Below are 14,738 nucleotides of genomic sequence, written 5' to 3' on the forward strand. Positions count from 1 at the left end.
CACACACACACAAGCCGATCAGAGAAGGCAGCTGTTGAGGTGGAGGCAGGAGCAGCTAGGAGGAAACAGGAATGTGGTCATGCAGAAGTTAGCACTTGAGATGTTTCCCACAGTAAATGAGGAATTTAAAGAGCTGCCAGTGAGAAGAGAAGTGCATTCCAAGTACTATGGACAGCAAGTACAAAGGCATGGGATCTGGTCATGCATGAGGGGCAGCAATGACCAATGGGTGAAAGAGAGTAATAAGAATGGGAAGATGGGTTTGAGTCAGATTGTGAAAACCTTTAAATGTTAAACTGAGGAGTTCAGATTTGAACCTAGGGAGCCACTGGAGTTTACTGAAAATCACTTTGGCTTCTCTATGATGGATGGATTAGTAAGACTTGAGGCAGGAGGACCAATTAGAAAGCTACATCCAGAGTCTGAGTGAGAAGTGAGAAGGGCCTGAAACATGGTGGTGGTTGTGGAAAGAAAAGGAGATGGAGGCAGAAGATATCATACCTAGAAAGAACAATATGACCACTGATTGAATATGTGGGGTGAATTAGAGGGAGGAGTCAGTGATGCTCACAAAGTTGTGAACTTGGTTGACTTGGAAAATGGTAGTGCCCTGGACAGATATAGGGCCTTTCCCTAATGAAGGGCATGTAAGAGTCAGGGGAAATTGGCAAAACCATGGAAGTTAGAAAATCAAACTAAGGTTATAGATTTAGTGATTTCTAATAGCCTAAGACAAGTGGTAAATAGATCACTTTAAGCAGGAGAGAAAAGTTGCTGATGTTCAAAAGCTGTAGGAGAAAGCTTCCGATGACAAGTTGCCTTAAGGTTCCAAAGCATGAGATTTGAGATAACCATTCAAAGTAACATCCTTTCCTTTTGGCATCTGCATAAAATGCTTCCCTGTCCTTTGCATGTGTCTCCATTGATTGTCCCTGATGCTCTTAGTGGATTGGAATCTTGTCATGTTGCATTATCTTTTGCTAATTAGTATGATGCCACATGAGAATGGGCTTTATTACCACCATGTAAAGGACCAACAGAGTTTGCTAGAAGAAAGGAGCTGTAAGGTAATAAACTATAACCATCCTGTGGAAATTGTCCAGGGGCTGCTCATCCAGTCTGTGAGGTATCCAGGCCCTCTTGCTGCCTGCCTTTTGTTCCTGACAGTGGGCATTTTCAGTAACATTTTGAACAGAAGGTACACAAGAGAAAAGAAAGTGAAATGAAATTTTGATCATTCTTAGCATTCTGCCAAAGCTCTAGTGAGAGAGCATTGATGTGGTTAGTTAAAATGTCAGCTTATATTCTTTGTGGCAATGATATTGTCAGCTGTGGAGAACCGATAATTTCCTAGTTTGTTGATCTATAATATAGACTGAATTAAAAAAAACAAACAGTGCTTGAACAGGTGGTTTTTGTTAGTGCATGACTATACATGGTGTGTGTGTGTATTTTTCATGCCTTCAAATAGGTCTCATTTCAGAAGTTTGCTTTATATATATCATGACCCACAAAAATATAATACAATAAACATATCATAAGGCAGGTGAAAGGTCAGTTATTCTAGAATGCCAAATTTATGCTACCAGGGACTGCAGGAAGGAGACAGACACCAATTTAGAAAATGGAGAAGCCTTAGGGCACTACTTTCTTAGACAAAGCAAAATGAACATCTGCCTGCCTGATGGGAAATGAGGAACTTTGTTGTGATCATCATTTCTCTCAAAAGTCTTCTGGAATCTGCAGCCCTTATAAAAGGTAAAAGGAAACAAATCATGTTGGGATGCTCGCAGACTGTGAAATCTTATGGAATGTCATGGTAGCCCTGGCTTATTACCTGTCGTAGGTGCTCATTGCTGCAGTCTTCTTTGGTAACATCCAGGTTCACAAAACACACCTACAATGATGGAGAAAAGAAATTTAGGAGGTGCAAATGTTTAGAGAAATAGAGTATTAGACCCTTTATAAATCTGATGACACACATATTTTCGCAGGGCACTGCAATTTTTGAATCACACTTCAACAGTATCTTATTTGTTTGCCATTGCAACTCTGTGAGGTTGGAAGCCTCCCATTTTGCTCTCATTTTGGAGATGAAGAAACCAGAGTCTAAAAGGTGATGTGATAAGCCCAGCTAGGAAGTGATAGAATCTGGTCTTCTGTCTCCTAGGCTGGTGCTGTTTCTACAGAAATTGCTTGGGCATTCTTAATAAGTGAATGAGTTACTCATACCTCAGATAAATAGAATTTCTTTATTAGGGAACATGTGTGATCATTGGTCAAACACAGAGTTTTAGGAGGGACTTACATGGAGGTAAGCAATTGCCAATTTAGTGTCCTGATGATCAGAGACAGAAATAAAAGTTCACTATGGGTATCCCCTTGAGACCAGTGCTCCCAGAAAACACTCTTGAACCCTCGATATTAATAAAAGGCTGCTGGAAGAGTAAACATGACTATTATAGAAAAGGGACCCTGAAAGGCCACCTAACCTCCCTACTCCTCTCTGCTGAGCTCCAGAGATTCCATAGCTGCCATTCAGATTTGTGAAGAAACTTTAGAAGCCCACCATGTGCCCAGAAGTAAGAAGACTTATTAATGGCTTCTAGCAGACTATTTCGCTTCACCCTCTAGCCCTTTTAAAAGGAAATGAACATTTCTTTTATTGAATTTTATGTGTATTAATGTGAGTTTAATGTACAGATTTGACATCTCAGAACTAGGACTTGGTCAGTGGTGTGTTGGATTAGGTATACATGGGAGCCAGTCTATATAGAACTATATATAGATATAGCTAGATATCAACCTCTCTCTATCTATGTATATATGTGAATATGTGTGTATGTATTCTATCTATCTATCTATCTATCTATCTATCTATCTATCTATCTATCTATCAGAGAATGAGAGAGAGAGAGAGAGAGAGAGAGAGAGAGAGAGAGAGAGAGAGAGAGAGAGAGAGAGGAGAATAGATGATTGACGAAGGTGATTGAGGACCCGACAGCTCTTGAGAATAGGAGACTAAAGACTTGTCAGTCCTTATTGCCTGTCCAGCAGCTGATGTCAACTCAGCAAATCAATAAAGTCACCCCCATCCTACTTAAAATAAGTGATAAAATGCCAGTACTTTAAGGAGTTAAGAACAAATCTCAATCAACCAACCAAAGACTTCAGATCAAGTGTGAAAGGTCCATTGATAAAACAAAGTAGTTTTATAAGTCAAGTATTCAGATTGGTTGAAGAAACTTAGTCCCATGGTAAAATGTCAGACTGGAGCAAAATAGCAAGATAGAGATTTGGAGCTGAGATATTTTAAGGGTCTGGTAGCAGAGAAGGAGTAGGGATACCCAGAGCTGGATCACAGAGAACCGGTAGTCCCAGGGTCATCCAGTAAAAAGAGAGAGAAAGTAGGGCTGAGCTGAGGAAAGGAAGGAAAACATTAAGGAGGGCCACAGCCCTATATGCCCCTGGATCATAACTTGGGGTGAAGTCACTAGTTGAACCCACTTCCTCAAGGATGGAGAAGAGTTCCAAAGAAAAGGTCTGCTCTTTACTTAGTTTCCCCTCCCCGTGTCTATTTATCAAAAGACATGATAATACACAGGACATTACCCAGATCTTTTCAGTAAGCAGTTTTTCCTTAAGCACCAGGAGGTGAGGGGTTAAATAGAGTTAGATGTACATGAAAGAGCAGAGAGCCAAATGTCTTCCTAAACATTAGGAATGTCTTTAACTGGGAGTTGAGAGTGGTCATTGCTTGTCCTTTTTATCTAAACTCCCTAAGGTAGCAGAGGAGAGAACCATGGGGACCTAAGGAGCCTGTATCTTGCCCCTTGGTTTAAAAAGAGCTAATTGTTAGAACCAGATGTTAAAACAGGATCAGGGATTGAAAACTTGGCAGGACCTTAGAATTTCCTCTGACCCTCCTCATTTTACAGTAAATGAGGCCAGATAGGAGAAAAAAGCGTTCCCAAGGTCTAATGGGACTAGAGAGAGAACTAGAAATTTGAACTTAGACCCACTGATACTAAATCTAGTACTTTTCTCACTGCCCCAAGGTTGTGATCCTGTTATAATGACCATATGTTACAGTGATTCAGGGGCTCATGACATGAGAAGTCTTAAAGCTGTGCAGATTGATTCTACTCAGCGTGATTACTGAGAATCAGGCTTGTGAGTTAGGAGTGACTGGGACCCATCTATAACATTAACCTGACTTCTGTGATTATCTCATTAGAAATGTTTATTCTGTATTTATTTTATATGTCCTTTAAGGAAAGTGATATATTACTTAGTACCCTCTGTCCTTCCTTTTTTTTACCTCCCCCACTCCCCCCCCCCCAGCTTGTGTCTCCCTTGTACTCTCTGGTCCAGATGACAGTGGGGAAGGGGGATGTGGAAGGGGCACCTTTATCTCTCATAGGAGGTTAATCTTACTTCTAATAAGGCATTGGATATTTTGAACAGGATGCATTTTAATCCCTTGAATGCTGTGATGGAGGGGGTTAGGTGGAGAGGGCCTCCTTTTGGCTGCATTTTCTTCAACAGTGTAGAAATTGTGGGGACATGGGGCAAGGAAAACACAGATGATTAGTATTTCTCAAATATTTTGATCTCAGTACTCCCTTTATTCTCTCTCTCTCTCTTTTTTTTTTAAAGCACTCAGAGTTAAGTAACTTGCTCAAGGTTACACGGCAAGTTATTTCTGGGTGTGGTGCTAAGTATCTCAGCCCGGATTTGATCCCCAGGTCATCCCGACACTGGAGCCAGTGCTCTTACTTGCTGAGCCACCTGGCTGCCCCTAAGCAATTGAGGTTAAGTAACTTGCTCAAGGTTACACGACCAGGTGTTTCTGGGTGGGAGCTAAATGTTGGAGCCTGGATTCGATCACCAGGTTATCCCGACTCTGGAGCTAGTGCTCTTACTCGCTGTGCTACCTGGCCGCCCCCTCCCTTTATTCTCTTAACATTTAATGAGGACTCCAAAGAGTTTGTATTTATGTGAGTTCTATCTATTGATTTTTACCATCTCAAAACTGATAAACTTTAAAAATATTTATAAATTTATTTAGGATAACAATAAATGCAATTACATGTTAACATAAATAACATTTATATGAAAAATAAGTATATTTTCCAAAATAAAGAGAATTTAGTAAGGAGAATAGCATTGTTTTACATATTTTTGCAAATTTCTTTAATGTCTGGCTTAATAGAAGACAGATGGGTTCTCATATCTACTTCTACACTCCATCTGTTGTGATATGTTGTTTTGATTGAAATATATGAAGAAAATTCAGCCTTACACAGATATGAAGTTGGAAAAGAGAAGGGTATTTAATATTAAGACAAATACCATCTTAGTATTGTCATGAAAATAATGATAACAGAGATAATAACTAACATTTATGCAGAGCTTACTATGTGCCAGAAACTATACTAAGTACTTTGAATTATTATCTTATTTTATCTTCACAACAACGTCAGCAAGTAGGTCCTATTATTATTTTTATTTTACAGATAAGGAAACTGAGGTAAATTGTGGTCAAGTGACTTGCCCAGGGTACCACAGCTGGTAAGTATCTGGGGCCGGATTTGAACTCAGGTCTTTCTGACTCCAGGTCCTACATTCTATCTATACACCAACTAACTACCCCAAATAGTTTTGACTTTGTGGACTCTGAACCCCCAGAATTCTTGGACACTTTGAGAACTGCTGGACCAGATGTTTAAACTTGCCACCTACCAGTGACTGATATGTTTTCATTTCCAAATTTGAGGGAACATAGACTCTAGAAGAGATGCTCTCTAGGGTTTAGTGAAGCCACACAGTCGTGATGAATGAGGGATTTCCTAATGAGCATTTTCACAAAATGTTGGCATAAGATTTAGGCACTGACCAAAAATTGGTCATGAAAAAATGAAATACTTGTTTCTTGGATAGAAAAGCTAATCCAGCAAGACACCAGGGGAACAAGAATGGGTCCAGAGTTAGAAAACCTAAGGTTAAGTCCTTGTAATCCCTGAGGAGCAAGGCAACTCACTTAACCCTTCTGTGCTACAGACTCCTTATTTATAAAATAGAGATAATAAATAGTATTCCATATTTCTCAGAGATTTTATGAGAAAAATTTTGTTTAGCTTTAAGGTGCTATATAAGACCACAAGTAATTTGTTATAATTCTGAACTCACAAAATGGATGGTTGTTAATAGTGGGATTTGGGTGATTTGAAGGTTGTTTTTTTTTTAAGGTACTTGGGTTAGGGTGTTGAGTCTATGCTTATGTTATGCTTTTGCATCCTCTTTCCCCTTCTAATTATTCATTCAATAAATATTTATTCAGTACCAACTAGTCTGTACACTCTGACAGGTACTGGGCATGCCAAACAGTGGTGGGAGTGTTATTTTTTACCTATTACACAACTAAGGGTGGATTTCTTAGGATATGCTACCTCTTTTTTTTTTAAAGCAATCAGGGTTAAGTAACTTGTTCAAGGTCACACGGCCAGGTGTTTCTGGGTGGAATATGCTACCTCCTAAACAAGAATTGGGAAAGGTAATAATCTGTGGACTTTGTTCATTGTACTGCCCCTCCCCTCTCCTCCAGCTCCTTTATATTGAGTTCTTCCTTTTGCTAAGCCCCATCAGTGGTACATTGTGGATGTGGCAATGATTTCTTGGAGTCAATACCACTTTTAGTTCAAGCTCTAGAGGATCCTGTGAAGCTGGAAGGGCTTTGGAAATTAGCCAAGGGGTCCATTGAATGACTGTGATCTGAGGAGTGCCAATTATATTGTTCTTTCAGCTGTAGTGGCTAATGAAGGCTTTTAGGCAGGGCTTGAAGGGTTTTGATACCCATTGATGGAGGTACTGATAAAATAATGCAACCTTGAAGTCAGAGAGGTCTAATTTTATTCAAAGAAATGGAAGTGCTCGGTGGGAGGTGATCATTGTGTCATCAGAGATAATGGTAGACAGAGAGAGCGCTGGGATAATTGCTCCTTTTTGCTAGCTAGTGAATCACTGTAGTGTCTCAGCCCTGTTACTATTCCATTAAGAATTTAGGAGAATGTATAGGAATCAGGGACAAGAATGTGGGAAAATCTGTCCATTTAATAAGTACACAGTGATTGGTCAGAGCTAAAATGGTACTGGACACATGGATCAAGGATTCATTGAGAAGTATTAAGACGAACTGTAAATCATTGTGTGATAGGATGGAGGTATCAGCATCCAGCTGAGGTCTCCTTTATCCTCAGATGCCAAATTGTATTTTGCATCTGCATATATATATATATATATATATATATATATTCACTTATGTCATCCTTAGAAATAGCCAGCCTAAATAGCTGCAAACACTCTTTTAAGTCAGGGCCCATTGAAAGTGTGTGTGTGTGTGTGTGTGTGTGTGTGTGTGTACTTAACACAACTTACTATTTTTGGGGGGTGGCATGGCATCGTGGATAGAGAGATGGTCTCAGAATCAGGAATACGTGGGAATACGTGTCTCGAATCATACTTGTTATGTGATCCTGAGAAAGTCACTGGGAGTTCACTACAGCGATGAAAGACCAAGTCTGGATCTTCCCCCCCCCCCATAAGAAAAAAAAAACTATCCTAATCCACATTCAACTAGACTCAGATGCAGAGATTTTGACAGTTTTACCTATTTAAGGAAGAAATTTAAAAGACTTAATATCACAGAGGAAAACTAGAACACGTTATAATTTCAGTATGGACATAGACTAGGATAATATGTTTTTAAAAAAGTTAATCCCATGCAAATATAGGCATACTATGAAGTGCCATAAGCAACCTTACATTTACATAACATTCTAAGCCTAGTATTTAGGATTTATTGAGATCATATTCTTTCAATTGTTACTTCTTTTATTAGCTGGTGCATAGCATATTTGTGCTTTCCATAAAATATTACTGATTAGTGTCGCATAACAAATGCTTGCTGTTTGGTATGAAAAGACAAATATTGAAATTGATTTAAATAAGGAAAGGCCATTTCAAATTTACAAACACCCATATCCAGAAAACTCTCATCTAGCATTCACTTATTTAACCATAACAATACCTCACCCCAATATTGTGCTTTACAGATTTTGTAAAGTGCTTTTCATGCAACAACACTATGTATATGCCCAAATGTGTATGCTCACATGACTCTATACCTCATAAACTTTTATTGAATTCAGTTGGATTGCAGATGTAGCAGGAATTCTTTTTTGTTTTGTTTATTTGTTTTGTTTTCTTCTATCATTGCCTTCTACTCTTCCAAAGGATGAATCATAAATGGGTACAAAACAGGTTCCCTCAGGGAGCTATAGCATTTCTGGTAGAAGAGGGGAAATCATGACACCACGTAGGGTGAACCTTACATGTTTTGAGAGCTGATTTTGAAGGGTTCAGAGAAGAGAGAGGTAAGGTCTGTAGACTCATATTCTCCAGGGGAAGTTAACTGAGTGAGGGTGAAAAGTTCTCAAGAATGATGTTCTGAAGGCATAAAGAGAAACAATTTGGATGAAGAAAAGGGGAAGTTGGGAAGAAAAGACTTGTCTAAGGAAACTTATGTGAATATAAAAGAAAATTAAGGTCTGACTTAAATGAGAAAAACTGGAAAAAGGGGCAGATAACAAAGGATGAAGAGTAGAATCTGCAAATTCTGGAGCAGTGAGCTTGATTCTGATTCCCAGCAAAATTATAGACTATATTGTAAAAGGGATGGCACATGAGTATCTAGAAAAAGAAACAGTAATCACAAAAAGCCAGTATGTTGGGAACAATGCAGACATGCAATGACAGAATAATAGTTTGGAGCTAGAAGGAACTAGAGACCATCTACTGCAACCCCCTTATGTTTCAGTTAAAAAAAAAACCAAACCTGTGGCCCAGAGATGAAGTAATTTACTTGTTCAAGGTCAGATGACTAGCAAGTGTCAAAGAGGGAATTTAAACCCAGGCCCTTTAACTCCAATTTCAAGACTCTTTCTCGTTATACCAGATTTTTAACAAAACATAAGAAAAACAAGTCATTCATATTATTCTTAAGGACAAGTTGAAGAGATGTGCACAAGGATTAAAAAAAAAGCACAAGATTGATTAAGAGCTGATTAAAGACTAGGGCAGCTAGGTGGCTAGGTCTAAAGTCAGGAAGATTCCTCTTTCTGAGTTCAAATCTGGCCTCAGACACTTACTAGCTGCATAACCCTGGGCAAGTCACTTAACCCTGTTTGCCTTAGTTTCCTCATCTGTAAAATGATCTGGAGAAGGAAATGGCCAACCCCTCCAGTGTCTTCAACAAGAAAACCCCAAATGGAGTCATGAAGAAATGACTATTCAATGACTGAGCAACAACAACAACAAAATGACTAGACCCTCAAAGGATATCATCCAACATCAAGTTCAAAGTTCAAAGGATGTGAAGTTACCCAGGGATCTGTGGTAGACTGTATCCTGTTGCACATTTTTGATAGATGACTTGAGTGGCGTTCTTATCAAATAATACAGAGGTTGGAGGTATTGTTAACATGTTAGATAGAATCAATATACAAAAAGACCTTAAAACTCTATAAAATTATGGTGAATTTAATTAGATGCAATTTAATGAGCATTACCATTGAGCTAAAAAGTCACCTCATATTCAAGATGGGGGATGTATGGACAAACAGCAGTTTGTGTGAAAAAGGTCTGACTGTAAACTCAATATGAATTAATACTATGAGATATAGCCAAAAGAAAACTAATTTAATCTCAGGCTTAAATATTATATATATGGATATTTCATATATAAAATGCTTTCCAAATCTTAAAACGCCATTTGAATGTCAGGCATCATCATCCTCATCCTCATTCAGTTTCATTAAGAGAAGGCTAGTATCTAGGACTAAGAAGGTGACAGTATACATTTTCCTGGTGAGGACACATCTAAAGTACCATGTTCAGTCTGGGTGATGTATTTTAGGGAAAAATAATTTAATAGCTAAGGAGAGTTCAAAGGAGGGCAATCATGATGGTGTGCTCTCTGAGGGTTGTTTAAAATTGCTAGAGATGCTTTGTTTGGAGAGGTAAGGGCTTAGGGGGACCATGACAGCATCCTTCAAATGATGGAAAACTATACTCACTCTGCTTGGCTTAAGAGGGCAGAGCAAGAATCAATGGAAGCCGCACAGAGTTAGCTTTTTATATTGATGTAGGATATATTGATATTGCTAAAAACTAGAACTAGCCAAATGGGGAATGGGTTGCATTGGGAAGTAGTGGGTTTTCCATAGCTAGAGTTCCTGCAGATGCTGGATAACCACTTATCCAGTATGCTGTAGAGGGAAGATTCTTCTTCAGGAATAAGTTATATTAAATGACCTCTGAGGTATCTGTCAGCTCTATGAGCCTGTAATTCTGTGGTATCCTGTATAATGTTGCTCCAATTTAACTATTTTAACAATATTGATATTAGTACATTTTAATGAAATTCTATCACAAAGGAGTGAAATCTCACTCTAATGTTTTTTGACATTTGCCTAAACCAAACTGGAAAGCTGGCAATTATCCAAATTCATCTCTATCCCTACTGGGAAACAGTGATGTACCTCCTCATTTTTCCACTTTACTTTCATCCTTATTTGAAGAAATGCAGTAGATATTTTCTGCATGAAATTTTTCCTGCCCAAGAAGAGTCAAATGTAGTCAAATTGTTCCAAGTATCTCCATAAAACGAGTAGGTAAACAAAATTTAGTTGTTCCCATATGTGTGGGGAAATCTTCCCCTTCCTCTGTCCTCTTTTGCTTTACAGTACTATCTTTAAATCTTCTCATCTCCTTTTTTCTTTTCTTTCCCCTTGCCCTCTTCCTTCCTCATTTATTTTCCACTCCCTTCCCTTCATCTGTCAAATGATGAATGTTGGATAAGATGACTTGTAAGGTCTCTTCCAGTTCTAAATCTGTGATCCTCTATATCTAAGGAGTTTGTTTTTAAAGACTGCTCTAAGTAATCATCTACTTAGATGGTAAAAGTTTGCTTTAGTTTAGTTATTTTAATAAAGAAATTTATCTTTGATAAGATATTGGAAATGTAGTATAGATATAAATATTAGAAGTGATATTGACCGCAGAGCCAACATGTTGCATCTCAAATGATGGATTTACTGCTTAGATGCCATCCCTTTGACTCATTACCACCAGCTGGTACCAGCCTGTGAAGAGTGGTCAGGGACTAGAAAGCAAAGAACCCAACCCTCAGAATGCAAAAATCAATCAATGAGGTACCAGCTCTGTGCTTGGAATGCAGTAGGTGCTTTATAGATGCTTGTTGATTGATTGGAACTCATTCTAGAGGGACTCATTTATTTAAATTTGATGAAACCTGACCTGATTGGGATATGTATGACTCATCACCATTGGTATAAAAGAATAAAAATTGGCACCTTTTCACAGTGAAACTGCATACTATTCATCTTATTTTTTTTTTGAAATCAGTTAAAACCTACCATGAAAATGTGTTCTTTTGAACATTGTTAATTTGAGGAAAATCAGACTAACCCCTAGAGAGATTCTTTCATAAAAAGCAAAATGCCAAATTGCTTTAAGAAATGTTAGTTTTTTTGAGTTTTCAAAATGACCAAAGTGCAGACTCGTGGTTTATAATAGAAGGGAAAGCAAATAAATGCCTTTTTCAGCAGCTTCTAACAATGTAGCCATCTGGTTGTGTAAGCGTAAGGGCAGGATTATTCGGTTTGATGACTATCAAGCTGCTGATCCTTGAAGCTTTTAAAGAAAGATTTTATTTTTTCCAACCAGCTCAAAGATGCCTGCCAGTGTATTTTCAAATCTAGACTCTGGATACTTGGTCAATTACCTTTTCAAAAATACATTAGCTGTGCTTATGATGAAACCAATTGAATTGGTCATTTACATACATGCATTAGCTATGTCATGTCACAAGGTTGTCCTATATTCTAGAGAAGAGCTACTTGTCAGTAGATCAGTCCTATTTATTCCCTTTCTCTTCCTTCCTCCTCCCCAATTTTACTACCTTGTAGTTATTACCTTAAAGTAGAAAAAAAAGAATGACAAAAATAAACAAAACAAAGCTTAAGACTTCAGACAGATTTTTTTGCACCCTGGGCTTTGAGATCACTATTTCCAAAGATCTCTTTGGAGACAGAAGACATAAAAATATTAATATAACTAGTATTTCTATAATGCTTAAATATTTGAAAAACACTGTCCTCCCAATAACCCTATGAAGTAGTGCTTTTGTACAAAGCACACATATGTGTATGCATGTATATGTATGTGTATGTATTTGCAGGAACTATGTTGGAAGACTTAAACTTCAGACTTCAGACACTTAATAGCTATATAAATGAGCAAGTCACTTAACCTCTTCCTGCTTTAATTTCCTCATCTGTAAAATGAAACTAATGCTATCACTTTAGGATGGTTGTTAGAATCAAATGAGAGAATAATTGTATTCTTCACATAAATGCTATATGAATGCTAGTTATCATCATCATCATCATCATCATCATCATCATCATCATCATGGGAAACTCTGGATTAGGAAACTTATTTTGCTAACAGAAAACAAAATCTGATTCCCCCTCTTATCATATTTTCAAAGTTCCTTGGTGTACTGGGAGATTAAACAATTTGCCCAGGGTCACACAGTCAGTGTTTATCAGAGGTAGGATTTGTACTCAGATTTTCTGATTCCATGTCCAGCACTCCTTTTGCTATACTGAAGAAAAGGATGTAGTTTTTCTTATCTCACTCTCCTTTTCACAAGTGCTTAGCTAACTGCATATTATGATAATACCAAAGCTTGTTTGGGGAAAATGTTGTAGTTATTCAGTCATGATTGATTCTTCATGACCCCATTTGGGGTTTTCTTGACAAAGATACTGGAGTGATTTTCCATTTCCTTCTCTAGCTCATTTTATAGAGGTAATTGAGGCAAACAGGGTCAAGTGACTTGCTAGATTTTAACTCAGGGAGAAGAGTATTCCTGATTTCAGGCCTAGCAATTTCTCCACTGTTCCACCTACCTGTCCTTAGTCAATACACATCTCCTTATTTTATTCCTGGCTTGATTTTAATAATCAGAGAATTGTCTAACAAAGTTCTCCATTTTTAGATCTTTCAAGGAAATTTGCTTGATACTGACATTCACAGAAGAGGGAGACATAAATTTAGTTGTCTAAACTGTCTAAATTAAATTGTTTAAATTAAAACTCCTATTAGTGAGACCTTGTCTAGTGATAAATAAATTGATATATTACAGGATGGACAGAAACGTATCCTGACATTGTCTCTATAAATGAAAACAGAATACAAAAGTAAGGTATCTCTAAAGAGCAGGATGCTGTTCACTGGATCTCTTAGAGGGGGCAAATAAGGAATCAGTGAAATTGGCTTTTATAATATATCTGATGGAAGCAAAAGACATTGTTCCATGTTGTTTGTTCCTATACTCGAGATGGTTTGTATTGCAGTACTCCTGATAAGCATGTATGAAGTCAATTGTAGCTTATTCACCAATATCTGTTGCGGAAGATGAAGAGGTAGAAAAATTCTATGGAGAGCCTGATCAACTCCTCCAAATTAAGGCTACATGTCCTTTAATACTTAATATCCGAGTGTGCATGCAAAATGGTAATGTAGTCATTATGATGATTTGTATGTAAAATATCATAACATTTTTTGAATGATCTCTAATTATTCAATAATATCTAGAAAATGTCTCAGCAGTAAGTTGCTGGTATTTTGCCAGCTCAGGTTGATCTGTATATGATGAAAAGCACTAAATATTTATTGAAGTATTTTATATTAGGCTTGGCTCTGGTTGAACTAAAACCTTTTATTTTAAATTAATTGCAGGTTACTTATTCAAATGTTCATATTAAATTCAATAAATCAAAACTACAACTGTTGTGACTAGTACAAATTTAGAGTCAGGTACTGTCTTCAAATATTTGTATTACATAAATATATGTAAGAAGAATTGGATTTTTTTTTCTGCTCATAGAAGAGATAGAGAACTAGTATTCTAACAAATAATGAGGAACTTGTCATTGAGGTAGAAATAATGGGAATCTTGGGAGGAAATTTTCATGTTAGTTGTGGATAAAAAATCTGGACATACTCTGACACATACTTTAGATTTTGAGAAAACCCATTTCAAAGTACTTGGACAAGGGGCGGCCAGGTAGCTCAGCGAGTAAGAGCATCGGCTCCACTGTTGGGATGACCTGGAGATCGAATCCCGGGCTCAGACACTCAGCACCACACCCAGAAATAACTGGCCATGTAACCTTGACCAAGTTACTTAACCCTGATTGCTTAAAAAAAAAAATCAAAAAACAAAAAACAAAAACAACAAAAAAGAACTTGGACAAAGGACAGAGAAGATTCCATGACCTCAAATTCAATAGAGTAGGCCCATGGGAGATGGAAAACTTTCAAGAAATTTACATATGCATACACATATCTACCATGCACATAAACACATATGTGTGTACATTGATAAGACAGACAGTGTTGCATATGGTTAGGTTGACCTTATAGTTAGGAGGACTTGGGTTCAAGTACTACCTCTCACAGATACTAATTTTATGATCATGGGTTTTAAGTCATTTACTTTCTTGGTGCCCTATGTAATTCTCTCAGACTATAAGTTACAAAAGAACTCTCTCTCTCTCTCTCTCTCTCTCTCTCTCTCTCTCTCT

General features: G+C 37.6%; 1 protein-coding gene across 2 annotated transcripts in view; it reads right to left on the reverse strand.

Moving 5' to 3' along the window:
* The window catches only part of SPHKAP (SPHK1 interactor, AKAP domain containing), a 169,242-nt gene that overhangs the window by 35,854 nt on the left and 118,650 nt on the right, over positions 1–14,738 (reverse strand). For both annotated transcript variants that reach the window (XM_069104607.1, XM_069104608.1), the window contains exon 4: positions 1,838–1,897. In XM_069104607.1, coding sequence (XP_068960708.1) covers positions 1,838–1,897 — 60 coding nt within the window. The remainder of the gene's footprint in view (positions 1–1,837; positions 1,898–14,738) is intronic.

Source organism: Petaurus breviceps, unplaced genomic scaffold, assembly GCF_028583685.1.
Source record: "Petaurus breviceps papuanus isolate PSGF00001 unplaced genomic scaffold, PetGlider_PUasm1.0 688, whole genome shotgun sequence".
Taxonomy (NCBI): Eukaryota; Metazoa; Chordata; class Mammalia; order Diprotodontia; family Petauridae; genus Petaurus; species Petaurus breviceps.